This window comes from Oryctolagus cuniculus, chromosome 10 (genome assembly GCF_051225735.1).
Source record: "Oryctolagus cuniculus isolate XC-2025 breed Fujian yellow rabbit chromosome 10, ASM5122573v1, whole genome shotgun sequence".
NCBI lineage: Eukaryota > Metazoa > Chordata > Mammalia > Lagomorpha > Leporidae > Oryctolagus > Oryctolagus cuniculus.
The window spans coordinates 109,381,456-109,395,451 of record NC_142876.1 but is presented as its reverse complement, the minus strand read 5'-3'; the positions used below and the strand labels follow the sequence as shown (position 1 = coordinate 109,395,451).

The 13,996-nt window shown below is 49.2% G+C and overlaps 1 protein-coding gene across 1 annotated transcript; it reads right to left on the bottom strand.

The window, feature by feature from the left end:
* Window positions 1-5,371: 5,371 nt before the first annotated feature.
* On the bottom strand, window positions 5,372-6,442 carry CX3CR1 (C-X3-C motif chemokine receptor 1). The gene has a single exon (NM_001082134.1). It carries the CDS (start codon window positions 6,440-6,442, stop codon window positions 5,372-5,374), a length of 1,071 nt encoding a protein of 356 aa, NP_001075603.1.
* Window positions 6,443-13,996: the final 7,554 nt, after the last annotated feature.

The window sequence follows — 13,996 nt, the reverse complement described above, 5'->3', positions numbered from 1 at the left end:
TCCTCTATAATGAGCTCGTAAAACCAATTCTGAAATGTCAGGCACACAAATAATAAATACGCCTCATGGTGCAAGAGACACCAAAAGGCAATTCACACACATATAAAATTTATTGATTTGTTCAGTTATTGGGTGTTGAATTCCTGCCACGTGTCAGGCACCATTTGAGGCACCATGGGCCTGGCCTTTATGTCCCCATGTGGCAAACAAACAAGAAATAGACAAATATATAATATAACGTCAGGTAGTGATAAAGAGGGAGAAAACAGGCACAGTTAAGAAGAGGGACAGGGAGTGGTGGTGTGTGTGGGTGCCGTCTGTGTTATCCTGAAGGCAGAGGCAACAGTATCCATATTTTGGGTGGGTGATTTGTGAGACTCCATTGGTAGAGAGGACGCTGAAGCAGAGACTAAGGTTAAGGGATGCACTCCCAGGCAGAGGAAGGAGCAGGTGCCAGTGGCCTGTGGTGGGAACCAGCTCTGCCTGTTTCAGGGAGAGCTAAGAGGCCGGTGTGATGACATCAAGCATGCAGGAATGGCCTGGGATATGAGTCTGGGAAAGTAGGCAGGAGGGGATGGCGCAGGGTCTCATGGATCCTAGTGGAGGGTCATTATACGCGAGGTGGGCACCATGGGTGGTCTCGAGTGAAGAAGTGACGAACCTGACTGTGGGATCCAGAGGACCCCCTCCCCGCCCTGGGGCCGTGCAGTGAATGCCCAGCTGGGTGGGAGCAGGGAGGCAGGTGTGGAGCTGTCCCAGGGAGATGGTGACGGGTGGGGTGGGGGACTGAGGTGGAGGCGGTGAGCCAGGATCTGCTTTGAGATACGTGGTTCTGAGTCTTGTGTGTTAGAAAGTAGAATGTCAAGGCAAAGAGGGGCGCCCAGGATGACTCTTAGGTTTTTCAGACCAGAGCACTGCTTCTCTCACTTGAGCTACTGTGGGGTAGCTTAGAACGTGGTTGCCAAGTCAGCAAGTTAAGCAAACAGTGAGTCATGGGGAGTCTGAGATGTCCCGGCGGGCGAGCGAGTGGGGCCCTCGTGGAGAAGGAAACTAGCTTCTGGGTCCGGCCAGACTGCCTCATTTGGAAGGCACTGATAGAACATTGGCCAGAAGCCAGACACCACCGTCCTTGCTATTTTTTTTTTTCAGTGAACTTTTTCATCTTCTCTCATTCAGTCCCATTCAGCAAAATAAAGGAAGGACTGAAAACACAGGTTTCTCATGAAACAAATTTAATTTTCTTCCAGAAATGAAAAGGTTTATTATTTATTTGAAAGACAGAGAGGCAGAGGCAGAGGTAGTGGCAGAGAAAGAGAGAGCAGTCTTCCATCTGATGGTTCACTCCCAAAATGGTCACAACGGCTGGAGCTGGGCTGATCTGAAGCCAAGAGCCAGGAGCTTCTTCCAGGTCTCCCACGCAGTTTCAGGGGCCCAAGCACTTGGGCCATCTTCCTCTGCTTTCCCAGGTGCATTAGCAGGGAGCTGGATCGGAAGTGGGGCAGTCAGGACTCAAACTGATGCCCATATGCAATGCTGGCACTGCAGGTGGTGGCTTTACCCATTATGCCACATCACTGGCCCCAGCAGTTAAACTTTTAAGTTAAAAGTCTCACGATCCAGTTGTTGGAATGAGAATCAGAGAGCAGTGGAGCAACCTTATGGACACCTTGGGGAGATCTGCCCCTTCTGTTGTGAGCCAGTGCCTGTAGCTAACAGCCCTGGTTCTAGAAGTTTCTTTCCACCCATTCTGTTCCAAGTACCTTTCAATATTTGCATAAAGTTTTCTCACTCCCTAATCCATCAAGTCCCAAGCTTTCAACTCAGAGAATATTTCAGTGACATAATATTTATTTTGAAGTTATCCTAAGTGGTATATTTATTGCTCAATTTTTGTTTTTATAGGTAACCTGGACCTAGAATGATGGGGTGTAATGGTTTAAGGTGCTCATGTACAGCTCCTCAACACACAGTAGCTAAGGTATGGAATCAACCCAGATTCTATATATTCATCTATAAACTGATGACTGGGTAGAGAAATTGTGGTGTATATATACAATGGAATACTACTCAGTGGTAAAAGAGAATGAAATCCTGTCTTTGGCGACTAAAGGGTTACAACTGGAGACTGTTATGCTTAGTGAAATAAGCCAGTTTCCAAAAGACGAGTAAGGAATATACAGAGTACAAAACCAGTAATGTATATGAACAAAATTGACATTTTGAGATTTGATTATTTTACAGCAGTATCCATACTCCTGAGGAACAGTGGGTTTTCATTGAATTCTTTATTTAGTAGAAGATTAAGCTTGTGATTATAAATAAATTTAAAGCACATCATTGTAAACATTAAAAGAAAAATAAGAAAGGAACGAGGGTAGGAGGGGGGGGAGGGTAGGAAGTATCATCATGCTCATTTATTTATGTATTTTTTATTTTTTTATTTTTTGACAGGCAGAGTGGACAGTGAGAGAAAGAGACAGAGAGAAAGGTCTTCCTTTGCCGTTGGTTCACCCTCCAATGGCCGCCACGGCTGGTGTGCTGCGGCCAGCGCACCGCACTGATCCGATGGCAGGAGCCAGGTACTTCTCCTGGTCTCCCATGGGGTGCAGGGCCCAAGTACTTGGGCCATCCTCCACTGCCTTCCCGGGCCACAGCAGAGAGCTGGCCTGGAAGAGGGGTAACTGGGAAAGAATCCGGCACCCCGACCGGGACTAGAACCCGGTGTGCCAGCGCCGCAAGGTGGAGGATTAGCCTAGTGAGCCGTGGCGCCGGCTTCATCATGCTCTTAAAACTGTATATATGAAATACATTTAATTTGTTTTCTTTATATAAATTTAAAAACATTTTAAAAATAAAAAACAAAAGATGCTCATGCATGCTTCTTTTACCGTGCCATTCTCTTGGCCTCACACGTGACCCCTTCTTTGCCTAGAGAACACCTTACCCATTTGGGGTTGATGTTTGTGGAGGGGGACGGGTTAAGCCACTTTTGACACTGGCATCCTCTGTGAACATTTCTTCAAGTCCTGGCTGCTCCACTTCCAATCCAGCTCCCTGCTAATGTACCTGGAAAAGCAGTGGAAGATGGCTTAAGTGCTTGGAGCCCTGCCACCCACATGGGACACCCAAATGTAGCTCCTATCTCCTGGTTTTGGCCTGTCCCAGCCCTGGTCATCATGGCCATTTGGGCAGTGAACCAGCAGATGGAAGATTCTCTTTCTCTCTCTTTCTGTAACTCTGCCTTTCAAATAAAGAATCTCTAGAAACGAAAAGACTCAGCTCTGAAGTCATATCCCTGTGCTACTACTCAATGCAAAGCATGCATATTTATTCATTTCTCAATCTGCACATAAATATTGGAGCGTTGAGAACTGAGGGCTGGTCTCATCATCTTTGGAATAAGCTGTGGATCTGGTCCCACACATTCTATCTGCTATGCGTTCAGTAAGTGTTTTGTAATACACTGATTTCATATGTGTGTATCAAAAGCTAAACAGTTCCCATACCCTTGATGTGGTTATCTCCAGGTAGGGAATTCACGTAAAGGTAATAACTGGACAGGAGAAAGGAAATGACACAAATGAATGGGCTGAAAAACTATGTATTTGCTAAGTATTGGAAACAAGTTAAATGTTTATCAACAGAGTAACAGAAGTTATTGTACATGATCCCAAAGGACTATAACTCATTTTCTTGTTGATTAAACAAACATGCAGACTGCCAAGGAGGTATAAATACACAGCAATGGATCAGTCACCTCACCTGCCTTCAATGAGTACGCAATCAAATGAGAGTTACAAATCTACATGGAAACAAGTTGTGGGGATCTAATGTTTAAAAGGAGCAGATCATAAAACTACACATTATGACTGCAACTCAGCATGTAGGGAGAATGAGCAAGGTCTGGATGGGCAAATGTAGGAATGAAAATATTTGCACAGTTAGATCATGAATTTTTTTTTAAACGTTATTACATAGTTTTTGAGCTTTAAAATTTTAGGCCATCCCAGATGTTTACTGAAAAAAGAAACCTGCTTCCATGGTCCTGGCTGTCCAGGTTGGCAATGTCATGAATAATGGAGAAATGGAGATTTTTTTTTTCCCCTCATGACCAGCCCCGTGAGGCACCTGAGAGGGTTGGGTCAGGGAAGGTTGTCAACCCACAGATGTAGAAGTGTCCACTGAGTGTCGCTGTAAAAACCAGTCCCCTCTGAGGCTGGCCTACGTCCTGTAGCAGAGCCTGCAGGCTCCTCTAGCTCCGTGAGTACCACCACTTGGGATGTGCAACTGTGCGAGGCTGGGGGAAAGATGAAGTAGACAAGAGGCTTGGAACCTGCACGAATTGGTGGCTGATTCCTTCTGTTGGAAAGGATGCTCTCTAGGTAACAGGTACCATTACCCTCCTTCTACAGATGAGGGAACGTCCCATAGGCAAGTGACAGAGTTGGAATTGGAATCCGTTGCTTCTTATTTTGGGGCAGGGTTCTTTCTATTTCTCCCCTCTGGGCCTGGGAGCAGGTGGAGATGCAGAGCTCATCTGGCAGGGACCTGGCTGACAGGGTGGGTAGAGTCGTGTGAAAGGGAGGCCGTGGGGAATCTGGGTGATGTACAGTGGGGGCTGGATGACGGAGGGTCTCAGAGGTCAGGCTGGTAAGTTTGGACTTGATGCAGTGAGAAATGGAGAGCTCTTGTAAAGTTGAGGACGTGAAAGCAGGCAGGTTAAGGAAGACGAGGCTGGCAATGGTGTCTGCTGGTGCAATCAGGGGAGAGGCTGGGTCAGGCTGGTGGTAAGGATGTTGTGTAGCTCTTACTCTGGCCGATCAGAACAGTACCAGCCCTTCCAGCATCTTGGAAACCTGCCGTCCTGCACCTCAAACCATGAGGTCAGATGGAAGCTCCCTTTATCCCTGTTGGCCAATGAGAACCCTCCCTGGGAATTTTGTCTTTGGGACCAGGGAGGGATGAGGCCCCTCTCTGGAGATAAAGTGGTGAGAGTGGAAGACCTGTCACTACTCAGAGACCTGAGGACCTGGGGTGGGGGGACCTACAGCTACATTCAAGCCACAGTTTCCCTTCATTCTCAGGGCTCAGCCGCTGCTTTGCTGATGTCACGACGTGAACAACACTCACCACCCCCTTTTTAATGAAGCTAGTCTGGGTTTAATTTTCATCATTTATAGTTTTTAAAGAAAGTCCTAACAATTGCAATAAGAGACATGTTTGACCTTAATCATTCCAAGTTCGAGCACAGTTCGCAGAAACACTCTGAGGTTGTTTTGTGAGCATCGGGGAACAATAAAAATCTGTTCGCAGTCTTCCATGTCAGACTTAGGAACTGTGAGCTCTGTAGAGACAAGACTTCGGGGATCCTTCAGAGAAGGAGGGACGCGTCTCCATCACTCGTGTAGTGAGTGAAATTGCTGCTGACAATGCTTTCCTGCCTGCTCCTCTGCGACTCAGATGGGGAGAAACTGACGTGGACTGGACGGCCGCACAGGACAGCCTGGCATTTCCTGGACAGGTGGCGAAGGTATCGTCTGAACTTCTGTCCAGCAAATGCATAGATAAGGGGATTGAGGCAACAGTGGCTAAATGCCACTGTCTCGGTCACACTGAGGGCCAACCTCAGGTCCCTCTTCATGTCACAGTTGGGAAAGAAGCCATAGAGCTTGAGCGTCTCCAGGAAAATCATAACATTGTAGGGTGTCCAGAAGAGGAAAAACACGATGACTACCAGTAGGATGAGTTTGATGGCTTTGGCTTTCTTGTGGTTCTTGCAGGAAAACAGGGTCTGGATGATTCGGAAGTAGCAGTAACTCATGATAAGTACGGGGAGCAGGAAGCCAAGGAAGTTGGCTTCTGTGTTCCGAAGCACAGGCCAGATGTCCTGCAGGACCTCGGGGTAGTCACCCAGACATTCGTTTCCTTTTTGCTTTGTGAACATGAACTGGGGAGCCGCCACCAGGATGGCTGCTGCCCAGACGCCGAGGCTGGTGGTGACGCCATGCTGCACAGTCCGGTTGTTAATGGAGTTGGCGGCCAGGACAATGGCCATGTACCTATCGATGCTGATGACAGTGATGAAGAATATGCCCCCAAAGAAGCCGATGAAGAACAGAGCCGTCGTGAGTTTGCACACGGCGTTGTGGAAGCCTTGTTCACTTATCACATAGTGAGTCCAGAAGGGCAGGGTGGCCACGAAGAGCAGGTCAGACAAGGCCAGGTTGAGGAGGTAAATGTCTGTGATGCTCTTGGGCTTCCGGCTGCTGGTGAGGGCACATACCACCAACAAGTTCCCCACCAAGCCAAAGGCAAAGACGAGGGAGTAGAATATGGACAGGAAGATGGTTCCGAAGGCCACGATGTCCCCTATGAAACAGGCTTCTGAAGACTCATCGTACTCAAAGCTTTCGGTAGCCCAGTCAGAGTAGAGGGTGGTCATGGTGAGGTCCTGGATCAGAAAGGGAAACAAGTCACAGCGTTAGTGCTCAGAGGGACACAGTGGGAATTCTGTCTGGTGCCTTCCAAGGCAGGCAGGAAGCTGCAGGTGTTGGTTGGGTGTGCATGCTGCCACCTTTCGCCCCACCCCTTCCTGCCATGGGGACTGCATCAGACTCCACGGTCAGCAGAGGAAACAGGTCTCTGAGAGGTTCAGTGGCTTGGCCAGGGTCACACAGTACATGGCTCAGGGAGCATTGAAACTTGAAACAGATCTTTTTTTGTTTTGACTATTGAAAGTGTCTTTAAAAGGGAGGTGGCTAGACTGGTGGGTGGATGGAGCAGAGAGGATCTGGGCGGGAGTTGAGAGGTGGGGTGGAGTGGGATAATGGGGGTGCAGCCATAACTCACCCCTGGTCCTCGCTTCCCCAAAGCAGTCCTCTGTCTCTTCCCGCATTTCTGCCTTCTCCACCCCCAGCCCCTCACCCTCAATTCTCCTTCCTGAACTTGGGGCTGGAAGGAGAGGTCTCAGACACAATCCCTGAACCTCAAGCAGACCAACATCCGGATGGCCTCATCTTTGTTTCTTAACTTTTTTTTTTTTTTTTTTTTTGACAGGCAGAGTGGACAGTGAGAGAGAGAGAGACAGAGAGAAAGGGCTTCCTTTGCCGTTGGTTCACCCTCCAATGGCCGCCACGGCCGGCATGCTGCGGCCAGCACACTGCACTGATCCGATGGCAGGAGCCAGGTGCTTCTCCTGGTCTCCCATGGGGTGCAGGGCTCAAGCACTTGGGCCATCCTCCACTGCACTCCCTGGCCACAGCAGAGAGCTGGCCTGGAAGAGGGGCAACCGGGACAGAATCCGGCGCCCCAACCGGGACTAGAACCCGGTGTGCCGGCGCCTCAAGGTGGAGGATTAGCCTAGTGAGCCGCGGCGCCGGCCCTGTTTCTTAACTTCTTTTTACAGATTTTAAATTGACATGTAATCATTGTGCGTATTTGTGGGGTACAATGTGACGCTTTATGGGTATACATGTATACAATGTGTAATGATCAGGGTAATTGGTATTCACTTCAGACAGCTATCATTTCTTTGTGTTGGGAGCATTGAAAACCTTCTTTCCTAGCGATTTTGATATATATATATGCTAACGGTTGTCAACCATTAGGAGTGATTTCCCCTCTTTCCCTGCACCCACTAACAATTCTCTCTTTGTGGGACCCCACCTTTGTGTTTTGAGAACCGCTTCTCCTTTCTTTTGGAACTAGCAAGTCTTTCTCTTCCTTAGCAGGGATCAGAGAGTCATGCAAAGGTGCTTCCGAAAGTTCTTGGGGGGGGGCAGTTAGTCTAGCAGTTAAGACACCAGTTCATATGCCCACACTTCACGTCGGAGTACCTGGGTTTATAACTGGCTCCAGCTCCTGACTCCAGCTCCCTGCTAAATGCAGACCTGAGAAGCAGCAGTGATGGCTCAAGGGATCGAGCTCCTGACACCCATGAGAGAGACTTTGATCGTGTTCCTTGTTTCTGGCTTTGGTCCAGCCCAATCCGGGCCTTTGTGAGCATTTGGGGGAATGAACAGCAAATGGAGGCACATGTGCTCACTCTCTTTCTGTCTCTCTGCATCCCAAATACATTAAAACTATTGTAAGTTCATAGAAAAATGAAAAGACCATTTTAAAAAATATTTATTTGAAAGGCAGTGTTACATACAGACAGAGAGGTCCTTCATCCTCTCGTTTACTCCCCAAAAGGCTGCAATGTCCAGAGCTAAGCCAATGCAAAGCCCGGAGGCAGGAGCTTCTTCTGGGCCTCCCACGTGGGTGCAGGGATCCAAGCACTTAGACTATCTTCTGCTGCTTTCCCAGGTACATTAGCAGGGAGCTGGACAGGAAGTGGAGTAGCAGGGACTTGAACTGGTACCCATGTAGGATGTAGGCACCACAGGCGGAGGCTTAATCTATTACGCCCCAAGATCCATTTATTTCAATGCAAATGTTTGAAATCCATGCATTTTTTTCACAACAGGAATTTTCCATGAACTTTTTGAAGACCTCTCATATGCATGGAGTTCAATATTTTTTGAACCAAAATAAACGTATTTAATTCCATTTATCCAAGAATGTTTTGAAGCCCCGTTGTGCATGCCAGGGTAACTCACTTGTTCTGGGTTGCCTAGGACTCTGCTGGTGAGAACCCACCAGTCCCAACAGACCAGGATGGTTGGCATCCTACAGCCCCCAGTGAGGAGCAAGTGTTGCTGTGATCTGGGCTGTGTGACGGTTCCAAGGTGGAGGATGGGATTCCACTAGCCTGCTGGGTGCGGCCCCAAGTGGCTGACTGCCCAAGCATTACTGACCTTGGCCTTCCCCACTGTTTTTATCTCCTGTTTCCTTCTGAGCTAGAACTGAAAAAGGAGACACTTCTGCACTGGTTGGGTTAGGGTTCCACTTTCCCTCTCTTCCCAGCCAGAGCTGGTCCTTCACTCCAGAGCTGGTAGACAAGGCAGTCTTGTCACCTTGCCCATCTGGGTGCCACCTCCTCTTCATAGCAGACAGGTCCCTCAGGAACTCCCAGGGTCCCTCTGATTGTCACCTGCCACACTTTTCACCACAACTGAAAGCAAAGCTTGCAGTTCTGTAACCAAGGGAGTTTCCACACCCGCTGTGCCCTGCTTGTGATGGTTTTACCCAAGCGGTGTCTCTGCCACCGTGAGGACCCACCCAGCCCGTGGGTCGCTTCTCCCTCCCCGCCTCTGCTGTGGGTTCTGCATCCACCCAGGCCCTTCCAGCATGAGCTGGGCTAACACCTTCCACCCTGGGCCGTCTCAGGCCGGGATGGGGTTCTCAACCCCAGGGAAGGTGTATGCTTCCTTCTCTTCAGGCTGCAGTACTCTTTTCTCAGAGAGGAATCTCTGGCTGTGAGCTTAATCGGAGCTATTTAAGTGGAAGAGTATTAAATGGCTGACAGGAAGCTGTTACGGAGACCACGCGCATGTCGGGTCCATATGACTCAAGCCTGTGGAATTGCTGCTCGTGCATGCCCTTGCTGCACAGTGCTCTCTTCCCAGGCTGGCTGCTGCCTAAGGACAGAAGCAGTGAAGTCCTGGGGCGAGGGAGGGCGTGCGTCAGAGACCCCAGGGCTGCTCACCCTCTCCTTCTCGTGACAGAGCTGCAGAGCTGACCGCGAGAGAAAGCCAAAGTCCTTAGAGATCATCGTCGATCTCTCTGTGCCTGTGGTCATTCCTTCCGCCCAGGAACTCCTCCTTCTGCGCTCTCTGGCTGAGTGATGGGCGAGTTTGGACTCTCTGGGCCTGGCATTGCTCATCTCCAAGACTGGGGTTCATTCTCATGCCTGACCACATTTGCTAAGTGCAGGGGAGCACCTGTTCTATGTGTCGCATACTGCAGGCACTTAATAAATGCCAACACCGCTTTCTGGGGTAGGTGGGGAAGCAGATGTCTGTGACTTGTGGAGTCATCCAGGCTGCCTTGGATACTCATGTTTCACCCCCTCCTTGGGTATCTGGGGAATTGGGTCTTTAAAATTTATTTTAATTTTCCCCACTGAAATAAAAAAAAATTGCTTTACTTTCAGATTATTTTGGCAGGGGTAGGGAGAAAGCTACCCTTGGTTGAAACTGTCAGACTCATGGCTAAACACTCCCTGTGCATAATTATCTATTGAGTTCACTGCAATTCTGAAAGTCCCAGATAAATTCACTGCCCTGCCGAATGGTTCCAGGATCGTGTGACACAAATAAGAGGCTAGCTGGGACCCAAGTGTGTAGAAGGCAGTGGTAGCAGAGTGGCAAAGGGTCCCAAACGCCACCCCTCTTCTTGCTGGGTGCCAGGGTCAGGCTGCCACACACACAGGGCCCCTTTCTCTGTCCTGCACTGAGACTTAAGTAAAGCCAGAGGTGCTGGTTAAAGAGGTTCAACGCCCATTCAGCAAACGTGTTTGTAGCCCCAGTGGGCTCAGCTGAGTTGTGGCTCCCAGAAATGTCAGTGAACGTATCACAGCCAGGAGGTTCGTCATCTCAGTGGGGAAAATGCACACAAGCAAAGACTTTGACAGAATAGAGGAAACTGGTCAATTTATGCTGTGCAGATGAGATGCAATTACAGATAATGCACGGGAGGGGTGGCTGTGCCTGACCTGCAGTCGTATTCTTTTTTGAGAGCCAGACAGCTGGTTACCGGGTACCAGTGTGGCTTGGGCCCACTCCCTGCCATGCAGTGATCAGCTTAGAGGACAGAGCAACCTTCATCATGGCTTCTTATTGGCTCCCAGTCCCTAGCATAGGCCCCAGATCTGTCCCAGTTCCCGCAGGTGATCCCCTGCTGAGCAATGGCACAGTCCTGTGCATACAGTAGGTGCATACTCAGCACATTGTGACGCCTGCCAATCTGTTCCATGCGATGGAGGAAAGAATGGCAGGAACATTGCTTCCAAAAAGCCCCCACGGCTGGGGAATTGCCGTAGTCTCCAGGGCGCCTGGCTTTGTTCTGTTGCAGGCATCTGGGGGGTAAACCAGCAGATGAGAGCTCTCTCTTTGTTTCTGTTTGTCTGTCTCTCTGTGTGTCTGTTTCTCAAATAAATAAATACATATTTTTTTTTTGACAGGCAGATTTAGACAGTGAGAGAGACAGAGAAAGGTCTTTTTTTCTGTTGGTTCACCCCCCAAATGGCTGCTACGGCCGGTGTGCTGCGCCGATCCAAAGCCAGGAGCCAGGTGCTTCCTCCTGGTCTCCCATGCGGGTGCAGGGCCCAAGCACTTGGGCCATCCTCCACTGCCTTCCGGGGCCACAGCAGAGAGTTGGACTGGAAGAGGGGCAACCGGGACAGAATCCGGCATCCCGACCGGGACTAGAACCCGGGGTGCCAGCGCCGCAGGCGGAGGATTAACCTAGTGAGCCGTGGCGCCAGCCAATAAATACATAATTTTTAAAGGTCATGAAAAATTTATATTATGAAAAAAATGCATGGTTTTCAAAAAAGTTTTTGCACCCAAATAAATCTCTTGTAATTTAATTTCTGCAGTTTTTTTGAAGTCATGTGTTCTGTTATGCTCAGTGAGGTACCCTGGGTATGGCATGCTGACATATGCGGAAGAGAATGCCATGGTATATTTTGTACAAGGTTTGACTATCTCTGAAGCGATACACTAGTGGAGTAACTAGCAGTTTACCCCTGGAGAGAGGTTCTGGGGAGGAGAGAAGGTAGGAAGGAGATTTAATTTTCACTGTAAACTTTTGGAATTTTAAAAATCATGTAAAATGTACAACCCATTTATTTTGGAAAATATTTTAATTAGTTGACTAGGAACTTTAAAAATAATCACACCCTAGACCTTCATCCGAAAGAATTCCTGAGCATGGTGAGGACAGCATCCTAGTGAGTGCCCTGTTCCTGGGGTTGCTCACAGGGCACACAGGGGTCTCTTCTGTTCAGGACCTGGAGGCTTGAACTCTTGAGATTTTAGAAGGTGCCTAGTGTGTCAAGTGAGTGAGTGAATGAATGAAAGGCCTGGAGGAACAAGAAACGAGATGCATCAGCCTCACAACATGGAGCCCCAGGAGATAAGCACAGGCCCACCAGCCCTCCACAAGCGGGCCACACTTGGAGAATACAGCTTCTCTTCTTAACGTGCTCCTTTGGCACGTGGCTACTGAGCATGAAAGATACTGACGTCAGCAATTTCAGCTCTGTCTGCTATGCAGCCAGGCACTGCCTCAACTGCATGAGTCATGGTTGACACATTTTTTTATCAGGTCAGGAAAGGACTTGTCTGTGTGCTCAAGCAAGTTCAAACCCACCTGTGAGAGACAGGCGCTGCTGAGTGAGAGCACCATTTACGTCAGATATGACGTCATTAAGGACATCTGCCCTGCACTGAACTTGGTAGTCTTAGGAAGTCCTCTTTACACGGATGACGGGTCTGAGCTGGATCACCTTGACCATTATTGCTGGATCATCTGAAATGTTCAAGGCTTGGGAGATGAGCCTAAGGAAAGGGCCTCCTTGAAGCTGGAGAGAGTGGCCAGTCCTTGGGGTGGCCTTCAGGAGAGCTCAGAGGCCTGCCAAGGGCATGATGGACTTTCATCTTTCATGGGACAATGGCCTTTGCTCCTGAGGCCACCAGACACCAAGAGTAAGAATCGTCAGGCTAAGCCTTTGCGGCATCTACTCTGCTGGGTTTCCCATGGAGCAGGGTTGCCAGGAGAAACAGGATGCCAGCGTGCGGCACTGGTGAAGGCGTGGCCTGGGGAGAGGCTGTGCTTTGTAACTGAGAGCAGTAGCCAGCCAGGACAGGAACCCTTCCACGCTGTTCTCTGAGCTCCTCACCCTCCATTCAGCCAAGCCAAGGTTTTACCCCCTTGGTGTTGACCTGGGGAAGTCTGGGCTCAACCTAGAAGCGGAGATTTGCACATGTGTGTGTTTCATATCCAGGCAGAAATGGATTTTGTATGCCCTTCCTTAAAACTTAATTGCTTTCCCCCACTGATCTTAGCTTACTTCCTCTGCTCCACTTCCTTTTCTCATGCCTGCTCATTTATTTTTTTTAACTTTTGGGGAGGCATCTTTACCCATTATTTCCAATCAGCTTCCCTTTTCTATACTTCCTTTCTCTTTCAGGTGGCTTAAATCCATTTTCTTTTTCTGTCAGGCTTGTTTTTGTCTTGCTTTTCCCCTTCTCTTTGTCTTCACATCCTGCTCACTTTTTTTTTTTTCTAAATCCAGCATATCTGCTTTTAGTTTTTTACCTGCCTTAGTCTCTGCTTATGGTGGCTTAGGAAACCCTGCATGAAGACTGAGCTTCAGGTTCAGTCCAGTGCCAAAACAAAACAAAGAAAAAATTGTGAACACCATGTGTTCCCCTGTTTGGAACAAATGCAACTAGAGAAGTCCCTGAGCCTCAGCCCAGACTTTCGCCATGGAGAGGTCCTTGTTCTGGTAGATCCCAGGGGCAGGAGCTACTCTCAGAAAGTCCAGTTCAGAAAGAGAAGGCAGCGTGCTGGGGTTTGGATCCTGCTGCACTCTCTACAGCCCTGCACGAGAAACAGTTATCCCCATCGCGCAGATGAACCAGCGAAGTTCAGAGGCTTGATTAACTTGTCCGGGATGTCACCAAGCCAAGATTGCCACTCCAGGTGCGTCTCCCCACAAGGCCTGGGCTGCCTGAGCTGCACGATGCTTTTCTCTCAGAGGGAACATCTGCAGGATAGGGGCTGCTTCTGTAGAACTGGGAGTGGAAGGCGGGAGCCATCACCCCGAGAAGAAGCCAGCCCACGAGTTGGTTGAGCTTCTCTCTTCTATACTGCAGACCACCAGGACTGACCCTTGGGGAGCGAGTGGCAGGTGGCAGGGGGGGGATGTCATTTGCCCCTCCAGCCACTACCACGTGGTCTCATTGCCAGGCCCCCAGAACCCACCTGCCGTCGGTGGTAGTGCAGAACTTGGGCTCATTTTCCCTGGAAAGGATAGGGCTGAGTGTTCAGCCTGTTTCCTGCCTTCGACTCTCCCATGGTGCTCTCAAGACCACACACTCCACAG

Bases quoted from the DNA above. Each gene is read 5' to 3' on its own strand.
- CX3CR1 (NM_001082134.1), bottom strand. From the start codon at position 6,442: ATGACCACCCTCTACTCTGACTGGGCTACCGAAAGCTTTGAGTACGAT.